The sequence below is a fragment of the Chanodichthys erythropterus genome, chromosome 22 (genome assembly GCF_024489055.1).
Source record: "Chanodichthys erythropterus isolate Z2021 chromosome 22, ASM2448905v1, whole genome shotgun sequence".
NCBI classification, from domain to species: Eukaryota; Metazoa; Chordata; class Actinopteri; order Cypriniformes; family Xenocyprididae; genus Chanodichthys; species Chanodichthys erythropterus.
Genome location: NC_090242.1, coordinates 1,925,044 through 1,945,417, shown reverse-complemented (window position 1 = coordinate 1,945,417; position 20,374 = coordinate 1,925,044). Strand labels below are relative to the sequence as shown.

General features: G+C 36.4%; 1 protein-coding gene and 1 long non-coding RNA gene across 4 annotated transcripts in view; one reads left to right on the top strand and one right to left on the bottom strand.

Annotated features, from left to right (window-relative positions):
- The window catches only part of grk6 (G protein-coupled receptor kinase 6), a 54,189-nt gene that overhangs the window by 1,954 nt on the left and 31,861 nt on the right, over positions 1-20,374 (top strand). For all 3 annotated transcript variants that reach the window (XR_010893694.1, XM_067377005.1, XM_067377004.1), the window contains exon 2: positions 7,118-7,213. Coding sequence is in view for 2 of the 3 variants with exons in the window: in XM_067377005.1 (XP_067233106.1) it covers positions 7,118-7,213 (96 nt within the window). In the remaining variant the exon portion in view is untranslated. The remainder of the gene's footprint in view (positions 1-7,117; positions 7,214-20,374) is intronic.
- On the bottom strand, positions 1,983-10,767 carry LOC137013313 (uncharacterized). Its single transcript, XR_010893695.1, has 3 exons — positions 9,729-10,767; positions 9,575-9,659; positions 1,983-2,308 (listed from the first exon to the last, which is right to left on the bottom strand). It is a non-coding gene; the product is annotated as an uncharacterized lncRNA (long non-coding RNA).

Genomic DNA, 20,374 nt, shown 5'->3' with positions numbered 1-20,374 from the left:
ACGTCCCAAAATTCCGCGCTCAAACTTGCTGTCATCAAGCTACGCCTTTGTTTTGAATAGGCCTCTAGCGATCTCTAGCGGACAGAAATCTTACATATTGCACCTTTTACACTAGCTTATATAAATAGGCAAGGTTCTATATTTATGTTGCACTACATGAATTTTTATTTTATTTTGGGAAACATGTTTGCGTCTTATCAAAATTGGCTATTCTTTTTTATGGAATATTGCAGTATTTATTATAAATGATTTTTATCCGTGCACATCTTTATTTAAAAAATCAAAATCACATGTCACCATAATTTTAATCAAAGTAACGTACCTTCACTCTTAAAGCAACACCTCTTCTCTGATGATGTGTGAGGGTGGGACAACCGGTCACTCACATGTGATCAACCAATAGCAAACCACAATGATACAACCTTCCAATTCCTGTTTCACTCAGAAATACTTCACAATTGAGAAGAAAAGAATATCGCAATTTTCGTTTCATGGCGATTATAAAGTTTAAAGGATTTAAGGAATTTATTGATGGTTAAGTTTTGCTCAGCATCAACATGCTGTTAATTATTGTAGAAACTAATTTTTAAAACAGCGTTGACTAGGGCTGCACGATGTATAATTTTAGCATCTATATCACGATGGTCACATCGCAGGAAGTGCGATGTCTAGTATAGGGAACGTTAAAGGGTTAGTACACTTTAGTGCACACTGTCATTTATTACTCACCCTCATGTAGTTCCACATCCATAAGACCTTTGTTCATATTCGGAACACAAATTAAGATCTTTGTGATGAAGTCTGAGAGCTTTCTGTCCCTCCATAGAGATCCAACGCACACCAAGATCCAGAAAAGGAGGAAAAAGACATAATTTAAGTACTCCATGTGACTCCAGTGGTTTAATCTCAATTGTAAGTGACGTGAGTGACGAGAGAAAAAAACATAATTTACCACTTAACTTACAAAAATATTGATCTGTAACACGCGTTCACGAGAGCTTCACGACACATGCATGTTGCATTCGGACTCGCGCATCATATCAACGCATATGCGCGAGTGTTCATGAGAGCATCACGATGCATGCATTTTGTGTTTACGTGAGAGCTGGCATTGTTGCATAAACACGCAAAAGCACTCGCATCGCTTCATAAAATTGAGTACTTTAATGGTGTCTTTTTCCTACCTTTCTGGACCTCAGAGTGGTACAGTAGTTGCGTTGGATCTCTATGGAGAGACAGAAGCCTCTCAGCCTTCATAAAAAAGATATTAATTTGTATTCCAAAGATAAACGAAGGTCTTACGGATGTAGAATGACATGACGGTGAGTAATTAATGACAGAATTTTAATTTTTGGGTGAACTAACCCTTTAATCCGTACAGACCAGTCATCATGGTTTGAAGCGCATGTAATTCTCGTTTTAATTGCAAAGTTTAACCATAATATAGCGAAAGTTCATCATTTGCATGTATTTTAGGTCCTGTCAGTTGTGCACACAAAATTGTCAAAATTTCCATTTCTGCGAGTATCTTTGTAAACACAGCTGCTTACGACAAACAAAGAAAACAGATGTGTATCATTATAATGGATCTGCGCATTTGGTCTTAAAGTGATAGCAGGCTAATATTCTTGCTGCTTTCTCTGTCATGAATGTTATCAATAAAATACAAAAAGAAAATCACTTTTGCAGCTTTAACACAGATTGATTCTATTCAATTTATACAGTGAAGACTATAAAGTGTTATTTTACATTTGATTATTTATTTTCTGTACCTGAATACTTACCTGAAAAATACAAATTTAAATTAAATTCTAGAGTGATTAAATTCTAGAATGATTAATTCTTTACATGGATTCTCATTGAAAGTGCATTGCATTTACCAATTCATGGTGAAATTTTGCAAACAAAATCCACTCATTCCAATAGAAAAATTTGCAATTTCTCATGAGGGCAAAACAAATTCAGCTGGCAGATTTTGCACATTCAAGTTGGTCACGCACATTTGCTGTGCTGACCAACAGAAAGCTGCATGGTTTGACGCTATTGACAATAGACAATGGCCTGCGAAATTGTGAATAAATTTCGGTAGCCTGACCACACCTTAAATGCACATAACTAAACACATATTTAACTTCTTGTTTACTCCCTTACACTCTCTTCACATCTTTTCTCCTTACGACAGGATGTAGTCATGTCCCGGTTTGATTCTTAAAGTTGAGCAGTTCTTTTTTAACAATGGAGGTGTTTCACAATCCAGGGAACCCATGCACCAGGTTTATACGGCTTGTTCCACTTTTTCTCAGAAGAGCTGTTACACAGAAAGCACAACAAGGAAGATGAGTGTTTTGTATGCAATGTTCTACACTTTGTTGGTGATTTATATTGTGAATAGTGTGATGAAAGCAGGGCCTTTTGGTAAGTGCTGAAGGCAAGTTTTGCACACCGTGAATGAAACCTCTTCACCTTTGCGCTGCTGCATAAACAGTACATTTCACAAGCCATTTGCATCTTGGCAACTTCCCACAATGATAAAGCCGGGGGTTTGCTACTGTACCTGTACCATCATAATATCGTCACTGCAAACCATTTGTTTGAATTCCACATAGCACACTCTGGCATTACAGACATTTGTTACAAAAGATTCTATTTCAAATAAATGATATTTCTATTCATTCAAGAATCCTGAAAAAAAAAAAAAAAAATCACGATTTCCACAAAAATATTAAGCAGCGCAACTGTTTTTAGCATTGATAATAATAAGAAATGTTTCTTGAGCAGCAAATCAGCATATTAGAATGATTTCTGACAATTGCGAAATGGTTGCATGCAACTTTGACATCACATTTTAAAATGTATTAAATAGCAAACAGTTATTTTAAATTGCAATATAGTTGACAATATTGCTGTTTTTCCTGTATTTTTGATCAAATAAATGCAGCTATGGTGAGAATAAGAGAACATTTAACTTTCCGGCCCGAAACCTTTGAATGTTTCTTTGAAGTGTATATGTAGTGTATATGTCTCAATACTGCTGTAATTATCATCACCACAATCATTTTAGCAAAAAAGTTTACATTTGAAATGATGGCACATCTGCACAGTACAGTGACAGTTTTATGTTTGATGATTTTTACATCATGATCAGTGAGCATGATCATTTGTTTAAACTGCAGATAGCACACTGCCTGATTTTACGTATTAATTATTTGCGAGTTATATCTTTGAAGTAAGTTGAGGTACAATGTCTGGACTTGCACAACAGGTTTTGATTATGTAAGATAATGAGGTTTCTCAGCTGGCCCCTCTAGAGTCTCTCATGTGGGAAAGTCTTTGTTGTAACGTAGAGTCCTGTTTTGAACTCTTATCAGATCACAGTCACAAGCTTCTCCCATATATTTGTAATCATTTCATCTTCTGCCCTCCCAACCCATCCCATTAGCATCAAATCTATTCCTCAAATTCTCTCATAACCTAGCAACAATGCAAACACCTGGCTGCAGCTTTCACAAGAGTGTCCTCTCCATTCCCGACGAGCGTGTCCCACGCGCAGCATCGCTTCCTGACCTTTCTCTGCGCTGTCTGTTGACAAGCTCGGCGGGCCCAGCACCTGGGCCAGTCATTCTAATCGGGGAGCCCGAGCTGCCCTGATGACGTTAGCTAGGACAGGCTTGGGCCAGCGGGACATTCTCGCGGCATTGGCGTGATTCTTTTCCTGAAATCAATCCAGGGACGTATTAGATGCGAGCTGAATGTAAAGATGTACAACAGGGACTAAAGCCTGATCATGTTCGACTGGAATATTTCAAATTGAATTTGATAATAATTTAAAGGGGTCCTAATATGCTTTTTTTTTTTTTTTTTTCAACTCTCTTTAGTGTGTACTGTTGCTGTTTGAGCATGAAAAAGGTCTGCAAAGTTACAAAGCACAAAGTCACTCTGAAGCGAGTTATTCTATATATCAGGAAGCACTTTTCTGAACTCCCTGAAACACCTCGATTGTAGTCTTGAGTTCTCTTCCTGGGAACTAACGTGTCACAATATCCCAAATTTGAATAATTCCTGCTTAAGGAATATGCAATAAAAGGGCGACAGACCTAGTTGAGTTGCATTAGTAGTGTATTGTCACCATGTCGAAGAGACACTGTTTTTTCCACCCCTTCACATGTTGTGCTTCCGAAGGTGGTTCAGTGTTGATCAGCTTGTTCTTTTTGATTGTCATTATCAGACTCGGGCTCGAATTGATGCAGCAAAACTGACGCCGTAGTTAGAGTAGTTAGACAGCACAACAGCAGCACCTTGGGAAGCCTCCGTAGCTGATACTCGCCAGTTATGATAAGAGGCATTACATTCCAACATAGATTCTAAGTGATAGACCAATCACGACAATCAGAGGAGACTGTGCTTTAAAAAAGTGAGTTTTAAAGAAGTCAAAACAAAAACAGATCGTTTGGTCTGTTTTTTGAACATTATAGGATTAGTTCACCCAAAATGAAATTTCTCTCATTATCTACTCACCCTCATGACATTCCAAACCCGTAAGAAAACAAAACAAAACAAAAATAATGACTTTATTCAACAAATTCGCCTCTCCTCTGTCATTCTCCTATGCTGACGAATTAGTTGAAAGTAAAGTTTTTTGTTTTTGTTTTTTTGCGCACAAAAAGTATTCTCGTCACTTCATGACTACAGTGGTTCAATCTTAATGTTATGTTGACTATTTTAACGATGTCTTTAGTATTTTTCTGGACCTTGAATGTGGTAATTATGTTGCTTTCTATGGGGGATTAAAAAAAAACCTCTTGGAATTCATCAAAAATATCTTAATTTGTTAGATTAACAAAGGTCTTATGGGTTTGGAACGACATGAGGGTGACTACTTAATGACACAAATTTCATTTATTGGTGAACGAACCCTTTAAATTATGTAAACGTATTCTAGTAGACCCTATAAACAAAATTATGAACCTGTAAACGAACATAATGGGACCCCTTTAAACATTTTATCGCCGATCACACAGCTGATACATATAGACGGGTTTCCGTGCAAAGTCATCACAGAGATGTGCGCGCAACTAGGGGGCAGAAAGCAATTGTCTCACCATTACTGAGAGTTCATTTCTTAATATAATCGACCGAGTCTGCACTACCTAGGCTTCCAAAGTAATTGATACTAGCCATTTCCTCACTGTCACACACCTAGCTAGCTGTCACATGTCTCCTGTCTTGTATAGTATGTTTACAGTATCAAATTTCTTTCAAATGTTGCAGGTCGTGCGTAACCTTGTCATAAACATTTAGGATAGAAAAGCTCAACAACCAACAAAACCAGGTAAATTCATAGGGTATGTCAGGTTTTTATGATTTAGCAAACTTAGTTGGACAGTTATATTTGAGACCTGATGACTAACATTACTTAGCCTAGTCAGCTAACGTTTTACATAATGTTATATTAATATGCAACTGAAACAAACAATCCAACTCTGAAATGGCAGTTTATTATTGAGTCAACAACAATTTACAAACTATGCAAAATCTACATTAATTACAACGGTTGACTAACGTTACAATCTTCTCCAGGTGTAGTTCTGCATAACGTTACATGTCAAGAATTGCATGCACCTCCAAGTACTGTTTAAAAATGATATACTATTCTTTGTGGGGTTCATTAATGGTGATAAATAATTTGGCAGAACAGATGTTGTAGGCTACCTGCAGAGATTTGCATCCACCTCTTTTCTCAGCATAAATGACTGTTACCTCCCGTGAGGTACATGCAGAACTCGCCGTAATGGGATGTTCTAAAACGTGTAACGTGAAAATGCTTAACATGAAAAAGCTTAACGTGGATTAATTTACTAAGACAGTGTTATTAACTAACCAAACTTAGTAAACACCATACTAATAAAGCATACTATGTACAGAAAAGCAGATGAGCCCATAATGTGAATGCAACATGTTTAATTAAGCATCCCATAAAGAAAAGCTTAACGTGGCTTAATGAACTAAGACAGTGACATCCGGATCATTTCCATAATTATCGTTTTAGACTTCTAATTTGTGAACGGTGTTTTGTTTTGTTCTATCCTCTGCGCTTTGCGTTCATCATTACATCATGCGAGTTATTATAGTTAAAGTTTTAAATAAGGATATTTTTCTTACAAAAAGCCATCTCTTCACTTCAGAAGGCCTTTATTAACCCCCTGGAGCCGTGTGTATTATTTTTATTATGGATGGATGCTTTTATTTATTTATTTTTTATTTTTTTGCTTCAAAATGTGTCTCAACCATTATAGGGCTTGGAGGAGCCAGTGTATTTTTTACATATATCTCCGATTGTGTTTGTCTTAAATAATATAGTCATATACACCTAGGATGGCTTGAGGGTGAGTAAATCATGGGATAATTTTAATTTTTGGGTAAACTAACTCTTTAAGACGTATGCTTTCAAATACCAGTAAACTGACTATCGCAAACCTTAGTAAATCACTTTGCGTGATCAATTTAAATACTCTCCTCCCATAAATTTTGCATCTGAAAAGGAAACTCCTACAAATGCATATGCAATAAGGTCAACCACAAAAATAACTTTTCAGTGCTAATTTTTCACTGTGTGCCTTTAGTACATCCTGACAGTAGTTTTTTTACACCAAAAGAGGGTTTGGACTGATGCAAGCTGTTAGTAAATCTGGCCCATGGTTTATAAGAATTTTATTTTCAGAAAAAGTCAATTTCTTTTTATTTCCAGTTTAAAGCTATCTGTTGTATTAGCCAGCCCAAGTCTACTCTCAAAAGAGAGGAATGTTGTTACCATCACATAGTATCAGACATCCATACTATCATGCATTGTACAAGAATCCACTTGACAAATGTGAGAAATGTTTTAACATCGATGAAACAGTTTGAAGAAGTCTGATTTTTCAAGCTTTCAAAAGTGCCCTAATTGAAATATCACCCATATATGGCCTATTTATATCATATAATAGGATGTGATATAAACGTATTCATATCCCACTCTGTCTTCTAAAGCCCACCTGTGTTAAGATAGTAATCTAATAGCATTTTAGAGCCTGTATGCAGTTCCTGCCTCTAATTTGATCTTTGCTTGATTCCTTTGCAGGAGGGGGTGGGAACAGAAAAGGCAAGAGCAAGAAATGGAAACAGATGCTTCAGTTCCCTCATATAAGCCTGTGCGAGGAGTTACGTCAGACTATAGGTACACAGCTCACGCTTATATCATATGTCATATATGTGTTGATATGCAAGTCATTTTCATGTCATATGAACAAATGTGGAAACACTGTTCATACAGATTTGTTGTTGTTTTTTCTTTCCAAGAATGATCAAATTCTTGGTCATTTTAATGTGGCTGTTTTGTGGTGTCTTAAAGCTATCTGAAATGTGACTGCAGAGGAATATGGCAATATGCAAGGGGAAAACCAATCCTAAAATGCTGTGGTTCATCTGGTGAATGTTACAATGAGTAAAGAAATTACATGGATTTACTTTGAAGGAGTATCTTAAACATTATAGCAGAAGTCTTAATTATCATTTTTGGAGGGATAGTTCACCCAAAAATGAAAATTTGATGTTTATCTGCTTACCCCCAGGGCATCCAAGATGTAGATGACTTTTTTTCTTCAGTCGAACGCAACTTATGATTTTTAACTGCAACCGCTGCAGTCTGTCAGTCAAATAACAGTAAATAAAACTTGCTTAGACAAATCAAAATTAAACCCTGCGGATCGTGACGGCACATTAATGTCCTAAGACACGAAACGATCGGTTTGTGCGAGAAACCGAACAGTATTTGTATCATTTTTTACCTCTAATACACCACTATGTCCAACTTCGTTCAGCTTCCGGCTAGTGAGGTCTGATCGCGCTCTGACAACGGAAGTGATGTCTCGCGCTCATTGAAGTATATGGACGAGACATCACTTCCGTCTTCAGAACGCGTTTTTTGACCTCACTAAAAGGAAGCTGAACGAAGTTGGACATAGTGGTGTATTAGAGGTAAAAATTATATAAATAATGTTCGGTTTCTCGCACAAACCGATCGTTTCATGTCTTAGACATTAATGTGTCGTCACGAGCCGCAGGGTTTAATTTTGATTTGTCTAAGCAAGTTTTATTTACTGTTATAGTTGAAGTTCCCATCTACTGCTATTATTTGACTGACAGACGGCAGCGGTTGCAGTTAAAAATTATAATTTGCGTTCGACTGAAGAAAAAAAGTCACCTACATCTTGGATGCACTGGGGGTAAGCAGATAAACATAAAATTTTCATTTTTAGGTGAACTATCCCTTTAAATTTGAGCACAGAAAAACAGGAATCGCCATACGCCCTAATGTGATTATTAAAGTTCAAAAGACGATGATTCCATTAAATAAATGTGAGCACTTGCATGTTCAAATTCAAAATAAGGCGCTGTTGTGCATTTTACAGGCTGCGGGTTTTAGAGCATTTCGCAATTATTGAATACCGCACATTTATGCCAAGTGATTACTTATGATCTACTGTTGTTGAACTATGTTTAATTTATGCTGTTTATACTGTAAATGTGAATGGTTATAACAGTGCACATTTTATCTCTGTCATCTTTTTGAATGAGCAGCTGAAAGTAAAGCATAGACATTTCAAAATAAAAATCCCAGGCGTTTTTCAGGCTCGTTTATAATTAAAAGTTCCACATTATGCCAAAAAAAAAAGTTTTATGGTTATTATTTGTATTTTGATCACATAATTATTGGCCAATGTATTAATAATAATTGGCTAATATATTAATAATAATTGGCTAATATTAAAATTCTGTACCGTTTTGTCTGATAAAATAATAAAATAATAAACAAATTATCATTTTAAATGCTACAATTTCAGAATCACACACGCACATCTCTTCTTATAATGTGCAGTATGAAAAAAGGAACCAGTGTTATTTTTAAAATGGTTAAATGAGCTATTATTAAAAAAAAAAAAAGTGATACAGGCCCATAACCAATTATTATATGTTTTTGTTTGGCAAGCTATATGATTTCTAAGGTGTTTTGTGTGTTTTTTGGCATGATTCTCTATGGTTGCTAAGGTGTTGTGTGGGTGGTTGCTAACAGGTTTATGGGCATAATATCATGCATCAAAAAATGAAAAGTTTAAGCACATCTTTTCTCAACAAGCCATGATTTGAGTTGTCATTCATGTTTGTTGCACAAACAATGTGGGATGAGTTACGTGCTGAATTTACTACTTAGAGTTAGGTGTTTGTTCGCAACCTAAGCCTGTGTGTAAGCAAAGCTACAGTAACCATTAATTTGTATTAATAAATAAATTAATACATGAATTTCATATATTGAAAAAAAAACATCTTGAGTTCCCCTGTTTTGCTGGTTTTTTTTAGAAACACTTTATAGATTATCTTCAAATCCTGATAGCTATCAATGATAGAAGTGATATAAATAAAAAATAAAATGCATAAATAAATAAAAAAGTATTTAGATCTTCTGTTGAATTCTCAGGACCAAAAAAAATGTTTGTCAAATCATTGCATTCAGGCTGAATGCAATAATAGCATATCTTACCACACATCATCAGCGGCTATGCTAGTTGTAGACAGACCGTCACCAAGCACCACAAACAAACAGCAGTCCCCTTTTACAGTTCCTCCTGAAACAAAAGAAAGAGTTATGCTGTGTTCATGGCATAACATTTTAACCATAATTATGAGATGACAACCTGTGACATTATACTCTGTGTGCTGTTCACATCCTCAGACTCAGTAGTCAGGTGGTACAAGTAAGAGCTCTGCAAGTTGTTTACGTTCAGTATTGTATTGTTATGTGCTTTGAGACATGAGGTAATTTAATCTCTCGTGACACTTTGAAGAATCTGCTCTGGCTGTGTGCGACCTGCGTGTTCATGTGCTTTGGAGGAGGCGTGGCTTTGGTGAGCGCTCTAAAGGGAGGGTGGGATCTAATGCTTCCAAAGCTAGCTTGTTATAGCTAGCCTCTCCAAAATTGCCTACCCTACCTTTAAATAAATGTTTCTGAGATACATGAATTATTTGGAGATTATATGGGTTTGTTCAAATTTGGATATTATGCAGGTCTCAAAAAAGGCCTTAAAGAGTCTAAAATTTGATTTTAAAACCTAGCTTCTAAAGCAGCTGCAGATGACTCGGGATTTATGCTGTCTTCACGTCTGAATTATGGGAAATACTGGTTTCCAAGTTAAAAATTGGACATGACCGCCCTCTCAAGTTGTATTTACCACTAGGAACTTCGGGGATTTTGATACCCCAGTTCCCGAGTTGGGCAGCCCATAAACATTTAAACATGGCTTTGGGAAGAGCGATTGCTGCTGTGACTGGTATTCTTTATTAGTTTTTTCCACAACAGCTACATTGCCTTGTTTTGTTGCTAAAGTAGTGCATATTTACATATATGAATATTCATTTGAAGCATATTGTATGTTTTATACACAGCGAAAATAGCCTGTATTTGACCGAAATACCAGAATTGTCAGCAAGCTGACTATCTAGATATCGTGGTGAATGTTTATATGTTTGTCAGTGAATGGGACGTTAAATATCATTTTGGCTTTAAAACAATTTTCCAAATAAAAGGGCAAGAATTAACCTGGTGTCCTACATGATTCCTGTTCTTCCTGACAAAAAAGCACTTGAATGCAACAAGCTTGTAATCACGACTTCAGAAGTGCGAAGTAAAAAAAAATCAATAGCACGTGAAGGCAGCATTCCCATATATATATATATATATATATATATATATATATGATAGAGAGAGAGAGAGAGAGAGAGAGAGAGAGAGAGAGAGAGAGAGATGGGCACCACAAATGGGTGTTTCATTGTTACAATGATAATCTACTTATGAAAGTGAAAATTGTGGCATCATTAGCAAGTGCAAGGTGCATGTCTTGATCTTTGTGTGTTGGGACAGGAGGTGTTTCGCTCATTATTTTTGACAATTAAGCATTAGGCTTAGCCTTCCCCTGGCCATGGACTTGAGACTAGCGGGGAATTTTCTTAGTCAATTTACCACTGACTGCTGCTGCTTCTGATTGCTTTTCAAGGAAAGGACTGCCCATAGCTTCTTGTCTAGAATAACTTTTCTCCATAATAGTAGCACATTGGCGAAACTGGGGTTTGTGTTCTTGAGAGCGTCAAAGGTTCTAATTACAACATGTTTTGCAGCATTGAGCAATGTAGCCAATCACAAACATATCAGTTGATTTCTTGAACGCAATGGCCAATCAGACATGTTTACATTTAAATCCAGTTTTATCCAGTGCTGAGTTCTGCACGCCTTCAAATCCTCTCGTTATAAGTTAACTTATAACAAAGTTTAGAAATGAATAAGAGATTAATTGTGCTTCAATCAGCTTCATTTATTATAGCGAAACTTTGAGATCGCAATGAATTGAGGTGACAGCATTTTAGGGATTATAAAGGGAATGCTCTTTGCGTGCTTTCTAGGTGATATATAATCCATTCAGATTTTTAAGAAAACTTTTGTTTTGCTGCATTATGTAAGGCAGTGGTTATTTATTTTTGAATTGGCTGCCATGCTAAATCACGCATATAGGGTGCTTGCTTTTGTTAAAATTAGTTTGCGAAAGTAGCGTTTTGATAACAAAAAATTTAACCGGAGCGTTTATGCTGGGATATGTGGGTTGTTGCTAGACAACATGTAGCCTAACTTGAAACTGTTTCATGACATTCTATTTAAATGTGTTTTTAAGGAGGAAGCGCGTCTAACCCTGGAGTTGGTTTACCCTCCGCCTATGCAATCAAGGTGTCACACGTGCAGAGACTAGCACATATATAGATTTACACACAAAAACACATTCCCATCTTCTTTTGTCTGTCTCACTCCTTCTGAGGGTAATACATTAGTACAGCTGTACTTTGTAATGGTTATGCATACTTGTGCAATATTGTCCACATTATGAAGTTGTTAAATGTAAACCGGGATGTTGAGAATGTAGGTTGGCCACAGAGTTTCATGCCTGCGTCAGCAACAAAGTACACAGTGTAAGTGTGCGGCTGTTGTAGAGGAGAGGAAACTGTGGCCGGGCCAGAAAGAGGAAGTTAACTGTCATTTTTTGATGTTAGTCACTTAATTCTTCTCAAGATGGAAAAAAGTTGTGAATTGTGCTGTTAATGTCTTTGATTTCACACTGGTAAATTAATTAATTCCATATATTTTGCAGGTGTTTTGTGAATTGAATTGTTTAGACTTCAGATTTTTATTTACAGTTACTGTATGTATGCCTTGTGACCAACTTTTGCTGAATCAGTTTCCTTTAGAAATCACATAGATGTTCTTACCAAATCTGCTGTTGCAATGTGCATGCTCTCTCACTGCTGCACCTCCCATCTCAGTTCATTTTGAAAGGAAATACACAATTCAAATAGGTCAGAGTTCAAAACCTTTCATGATTGTTAAGGTTGTTATATTGATATTTTGTCATTGTAGATGTGTTATTTGACAACTTAAAGTGCCTTGAAACGTGCAGCATTATTCAATTATACACCTAGGATGGCTTGAGGGTGAGTAAAGCTTGGTGTAATTTTCATTTGAAAGTGAACTAATCCTTTAACATAACTTCCACTGAAACAGGAAGACGGGGTGGGACTTATCAAAGAAATCCTCCCCTTTTTTTAAATCACAGTTTGGCCAGATCCACTGAGCTTGGTAAAGCCACAATTTCCTTCTAATCTCTAACAGTTTCTCCTCCTGATATCCTCCATTCTCACTTTAAAATACAGCATTCTGTGCAGAATTCAACAGGATCCAATGCGTGAAACCAGACCAATGGAAAGCATGCCATTCAACATGAAAGAAATAATAAATGTGTGAACAAGTGACCGATTTTAGCTGCAGCTTCAGCCTGTATTTATAATGAAGGGGTCAGGATGCTTTAGACTCTAGAGAGCATTTGATTGGACACAAAATCTGATGAGAAACTGAAGTGCAACGTGATGTCATTAAAATCGTTGATCCATATTGGTGGAAGTGAGAGACTAAGTTTTGAATGCTTATATCTTATATCTAAATATGAATTTTGTCATTGTTTTGGAGCACGCTAGCTTATAGATAACAGTAAGGCTAACATCTTCATTCATACTAAAAGCCAAAAAACTTCCATTTTGATTTCATGACAACTTTAAGGCAAGCGCACACTACAGGGATGTAAATCTACCTGAATTATTGTGGTGCTCACACTACACAACACGGTTTCTTGTCCTCTGCCGTCATCTTGTCATAGCAGCGTGCGTATACTAGTGCTGTCAAACTTGGTATCGCGTCGGTACTGAAATTTAAAAAAATGTGACACTGTTAAGCGGTTGTGTTCACGTGCTCATCAGATATGTCTGTGATAGTCACAAACTACAAGACATTTGGTCAAGAGGCAGTTTCCTCAAAACAAAGTTTCCTCACATAAATTCGCACGAGAAATTTACAATTAGTTCAACTAAAGCCATTTGAAGGCAAGCCTGCAACCTTAGTTGAAAAAGCATAATGCCTGCTAACGCTGTGGTATGCAGGGAAGGAGACAGGATCCTTTTTTTTTTTTTTGAATGGATGTTGGTGGAGGAGAGGCTTCACTATGCTGAATAAACTGCATTTGTGAGGAAATACCTTCTCTTTTAATTAATCAACAGCCTATCGGTTAATCTTCAACATGTTTGCTCTTAAACTTTTGCTCTATTTTTGAGTTTAACTTTACACCGAAAAAAAATGCTGTTTTAAGAGAAGTCACGGACAGTTATTGGCTATCGCACAACTCTGAATGAAATTCAATGGCTGTAATGTGTTTGGTTATCAAAGCACACGTGATGCGAGTTAGCTGTTATGCTTTCTCCAATGGTTGCCACGGATCCTTGTTTCTTCCAATAACAAGACCATGTCTGACATAGGTCTTCAACCCTGCTCCTGGAGGCCCGCTGTTCTGCAGAGTTTAGCTCCAATGCTAATCAAACACACCTAAACCTGCTAATCAAGCTCTTCAGGATCGCTTGAAAATCACAAGCTGAAGCAAGTTGGATATAAGTTGGATATAAACCTCAAGGAGCACTGATCTGGGGGTTTTGTCACAGCCAAAAGTCATGTAGTGTGAGCCTGCCCTAAGATGAAGTAATAGCACTTTGTAGAACAATGTTTTCGAAGGAAGGTTGTGGAAGAAACTTGAGGTGTTACACAATCACTCTTAACTTCCTGACCAATCTTGAGTGTGTGCAATGCCAGGGAAATGTGGCATTTTCTTCTGTTCTCACAACAAAAACTTCTCCTTGTATCGAGATAAAATACATAAAAATGTAGTTGCTAACATTTTATTTTGAAGATATAAATGTTACATGGCTCTGCAAAAGTGTGAAGAGTCTAGGACAGGGGTGTCAAACTCAGTTTAGGTTGAGGGCCGGATTGGAAAAAAATAACCATGTGTGGGCCGAATTAATTAATTAATTTAAAAAAAAAAAAGCCTTAGTGCGCTGATAGTTGCATTAATATTTACCATATAAACAACAAATTAATTAGCAAGAAAACTAGTACACTGCTCTTTAAATCTGCATTTGTTTTTACAGCAAAAAAAAACAGTTAGATTTTTAAAATAATACTTTATTTATTTTTTTTTTATTTCTTTATTAGTGATACACCTATTTTGATTTTCCATGGCCAATTCCAATTTTTTTAGAATCAAATTGGCCAATTCTGATACTGGTTGCAGATGTTTTTTTTAAAGCAAATTTATTTGTTGTTTATTTGTTCAAAAAATATGGGTAGCTCTTTGATATTAGATACTTGATACTGCATTTTTATCACAATCCCAACAAAGATGTTATGCATATGAGCAGTTGTTTTTAATTTAAATGCTTGTATAATTTCAAGATTAACAGCAAGAACAGCATGGTGTACATAAGACACCTGCACAAAACAAAATCAGCAGACGGACTGAATGAAAATGCAAATTCACTCTCTTGATAGTAGGTGGCGTTTATGGAACAGCAGTGATATAGCTTTTTCATGGTTACCGCTATACACAAAGCAGCGCTGCATCGATAAATAGGCTACTACTTTATAAGGAGATAAGAGGAAAAGCCATCTCAACTTTTCTGAATACAGGTCTCTTCAGAGCTACATTCATATCAACCCCAATTTAATATTTATATTATTATTACTATTTTTCGCAAACAGTGAGCTTGTGTATGGTAGAGTATTTTCTCTGCTGGCGCGTCTGTTTTCCTCTTTTTGTCTGTATTCAGCATGTGCCTGTGTTAACATCCTGTTTACAGACTTCGTAAATATTTCCACACAAATTAAATTTTGGGAAATTATTACAAAGCATTTTGTTTGCAAGCCCGGAATAATGACCAAAAAAAAAAAAAAAAAAACCCTTTGGATTTATGACCAGTGGACTAGTGCATCTCTATTTTTTTTATTATCGTTCAAATCATCCACCAGGCCGGATTGGACACCTTTGTGGGCCGTATGTTTGACACCCCTGGTCCAGGATTTTGTCTGGCTGAATTTTTTTTTTTTTTTTGTATATTCTGTATATATTTTGTATATAATGAAGTTATGGCATTTTGTCTGAAATAAAATAATTTAAAAATAAATTGTTTAAATGCTACAATTTAGGCATGAGGCATCACAGTATTATAATGTACAGAATAAAAAATGTAAAGCAGTGTTATTATTAAATGGATAATTAAAATTATTACTGTTTTTAAAGATTAAGTAAATGTTAGATGACAGCAAAGGCATGCACAATTGAATATCCTTTATTGACCAATAGGCTACCGATTTAAATAAAAATAAAAAAAAATGATGATACTGATATATCATGCTTACCTTGTTTCCATTTGGCATGCTACTGTATATGATTTCTAAGGCGTTTTGTGTGTTTTTTTTTGCACAATTCTTGATGGTTGCTCGGGTGTTGTGTGGGTGGTTGCTAGGTTTATGGGCAAAATATGCAACCGTTCATTTAAAAAAAGTTTAAGCACATCTCTTCTCAACAAGCTATGATTTGAGTTATCATTCATGTTTGTAGCAGTGTGGGATGAGTTACGTGCTGAATTTACTACTTTTTTTTCACGTCCTTTGTTCACATCCAAAGCTGTGTGTAAGCAAAGCTGCAGTAATAGTGAGGTTCTCTTTGTAAACAGCACTGTTACTGTACAGTTGGTATACACAGATGCATAATTGAGGAGTGGGGTTTGGGGGGGGGCTAAAAGTACCTATTAGTTTAAATTCAATCATATAATTTCCTCTGAGTTGGAGCCTAATTTATCCTAATGTCACCAGATTCTGCAAATGAGATGTGGTTTAGATGGGAATCAGCTGTGAGCCGCCCAGGAGTCTACTCTGGGAAAATATTGCCTCTTGATGTTGAAGAAAAGCTTTCTCTGTTTCCCATAATCCCATTATATTAGCATGGTACCTGACATAACTAGAGTTCATTGGTGAAACTGGTTCAAAAGGAAACACAGTCCCATGAATATTAATCAACTTGACTTGGGCAGGAAGTGAAACACTTGGTGTGTATGTGTGTGTGTGTGCGTGCACTGTGCCCAAAGTATCTCAACGCCTGTGTCTTGCTCACTTACTTCCTGTTTCCTTTGTTATAATTACTGTGTCAAGCCATTCCACACTTTTTTTTTGTTTTGTTTTGAAGTTGTTGTTGTTTTAATTTTTTCTCAAACAGCTTCAGCTTTCTTTAGTTGGCCAATGGAGATCTAATCTAATCTACAAAACTTATTATTATCATTACTACTATTACTACTACTACTACTACTACTATGACCAATGCCATTACACTTTTGTGAATTATTCCATGTCTCATGTAACTTTGGAGCCTTTTAAGTGTAACAAGAATCATGCTGGCTTCGCCTTAGGTGTCTGAAGAAGGAACTTGAGTGCAAAACCACAAACGAAGGCCCAAACAATATAAACTTTGAAATGAATGCTTAAGAGCTCAAGATATAAATGACTGCTTTAGGCATCTCCGATTATTTTCAACCTTCCATGCCTGGGGTGTTCCCATCCCATTTTATGTGCTCCATTCAATAATACCCCTCTTCATCATTTTATATTGTGAACACGTCATATCTTGCCACATTGCTTCTAGGGAGGCTGAAGATCAGTGCATTTGATTTTTCTCCACTTTGTCAGCAGTATTCTATCAAAATGTTCCTTACGGACAAGTCTGTCCCTAAATAATTAAGCTTTCTCTTACAGGTTTTATCTTTGATGTGCCTCACAGTGAATTGTGCCAAAGTATGTTATGCACATTTCATATCCCAAGTGTCAAAACAACCTAATAAACAAAATATTATGAATTCCTATTATTATTATTAACCAGTCATTAAAGTGTTAGTTCACCCGAGCTGATTGAGACACATCCTAAGTTAGCAGGCTGTTTGTCTAAAGGTATGCTATGCTAACAGGCTAATCGGTTAACAGTAAAGTAAGCATACTAATCACCTAATTGCTAGCAGGCTAATTGCTAATCTAGCAGGCTAATCTTTTAGTGGTATGCTACTGACACTGTTAGTGTAATTTACTGATAAACCATAGAATGACAAATGTTTAAACTGATCATTTGTAGCTTCCTTTATTTAGTATAATGTGACTTAAAGAGACCTTTATTGTCATATATACATTTTGAAATGCTCTCAGGGGTGAACCTGATCTTCATTTTTCATATGACTCAATTCCTGGGACGAAATTTTCTTCCTCTCCACATTCAATCTTTTAAATGACAATCACAACAAGATATAAACATGAATGAATAATGCAGATAGATAAAAAGGTTCAGGGGACCATTTTCCACATGTTTACGCAAGACAATGTTTCCAAGCTTGTTCAGTCTTGTCTAATTGTTGTGTTTGGAATCCATTGGTATTCTCCTGAAAAAGGTCATTCGGAAAAGCCTTGGGAATTTTTTGCCCTGCTGTGTGTCAGATTGTGATGACATCACCTTAGGGAATTGACAAAACATGTCTGCATCGACTTTTGTCAAAGGTCATGTTTGAATTGTTTGTATGAGAATGCGTATTTTTTATTTTCATTGATTCATAAGCTTAGAAGCGTCTACATGGCACTTCAGGCCAGACAACAGCAGATGTTCAGCCATTTTTTTTCTCTGTTTTAAAGCACAGACGCTTAGGCTGGCACCTGAGGAAGTTCTCAGCTTCCGTGTTTAAATGCAAAGAACCAAAAAACAACCTCCACAGCAAATGACAACATGCCCAGAAGCACACTGTAATCCACGCAGACACCTTGGGTTTTCTTTTTCTTTTCACTTTTCACACAGTTCTCTGCTACCAGACAGGAAGGCTGACTGATTTTCAGTTTTGACAAAAACAAAACTATCCAATTCAACATGCATCCATGCCTAGACATATATATAAAAAGCCATTATGGTTTCCATGTCAAGCTCCAGTGGCCTTCTGTCTATATGGATTTTGTGAGCCACCACTGCAACCGTTAATGAGCCTTCAATTCAGGTTTATGACATTGACTATATTCCTCTGGCTGTATATTTGACTTTATCACAGAATTGCCCCCACTAAACAATGACAAATGAAAGTCTAATATCACCCAGTGCTCTTGGAGATTTTAGCATGATGTTGACCTTGTTGGAACCAGCAAACAAACTCCATCCTGAAGTCCTGTTTAGTGTAAAATTTTCTCTGGCAATAAATTGTTTTTGACTCATGAAAACTTGTATTTTAATAAATAAGGTTGTTACGATACCCCAGCAAAAACCACTAGCCTAACATAGTGTTTAACCATTATGATTAATAAAATAAAATAAGAACAAAATAAACAAATTACAAGCAAATGCACAAATAAATACAAGTGAACAAAGATGCAAATGAAATAAACGGTGCTTAAAGTTTTTCAGGTAGGTCTAACAGTAGTATTCAAGTATGAAATACAACAGAAATTGAATTTTTCAAATGAAAAATAGTCTTCACAGTATAAATTAAATACAGAATAATCTTACAAAATTATTCAGCTACTTTACATTTTAAAGCTACAAAAGTTATTCATGCATAAGTAGGGAGTGATTTTCTCTTTTTTTTTTCACTTTTTATTTTAATGTTTGACATAAAATTAAACCGCATCATGTAAATTAGTGTGGCGAGCAGGGTGGGCGAGAGCCGTGAGGGAATGGCGTGAGGCCGGTGATGTGAGAGATAATGAGCTCCACCTACGAGGCGCACCGGCCTTGAGTCTCTCACGGAGGAGATCCGGAAGCATAAAAGGAGGAGCGACGACAGTGAAGGACGAGAGAGGACCAGGCCTGGATATTATTTTATGTTTTATTATGTTTGTGTGGCCGGCAGACGTCCGCGAGGGTCTGCCGTCATTACTTTCGTTTTGTATTTGTTTATGTTGGTATTAAAGTTATGTTTAACGCTCGCCGGATCCCGCCTCCTACCTCCTCCCGCCTCCTTATCTACGAACTTTGTTACAATTAGGTTATTGTCCCTTTAAAGGGTTAGTTCACCCAAAAATGAAAATTCTGTCATTAATTACTCACCCTCCATGTCGTTCCAAACCTGTAAGAACTTTGTTTATCTTCGGAACACAAATTAAGATATTTTTGATGAAATTCGTGAGCTTTCTGGCCTTCAGTAGATTGCAGTTAGGGTGTTAGGGTGTTTTCACACCTAGTTTGTTTGAGCCCTCCAAACGCTCTCGGAGCGGTTTAGCACGTATATGTGAACAAACCAAGTGTTCTCAGACCCCCTAAAAGGACCAAAAAGTTAACCTTACTCAGACCACCTCCGGAGGTGGTACAATTGGTTTGTGGGTCCGTTTGTGATTCATTTTCTTTGTGATATATGTGAAAGTAAAAAGTTATATAGTATATATACAGTCACAAATATATAGTATATAGTAACAAGTTCCATAGGTTTTTTGTATGCATAGAAAAAAATGTTTATATATATATATATATATATATATGTGTATGTATGTGTGTGTGTGTGTGTGTATATTTATATAAACCTGATCAGTTATTTTTTTTCTGTATTTTTTGCCTTTCACAATTAGAGAGAAGCAGCAGTGTTACTGGAAACACAAAAAGCTGGGGTCTGAGTTCTTATGAGGTTGTGGTGTGAACAAGAAAGGGTCTGAGATCACTTGCTGAAGTGCTGAAGAGGACCAAAAAAAGAACTGGGTTCTCTTTTGACTCCACTAGATGAGGACTGAGGTCACTTTCGGCTGGTTCCCTTTTTGTTTGACTTTGAACTCGGTTTGGTTCATTTAAAATGAACTATATGTGAAAACACTCTTATTACCACTTTTATGGCCCAGAAAGGTACTAAAGACATTGTTAAA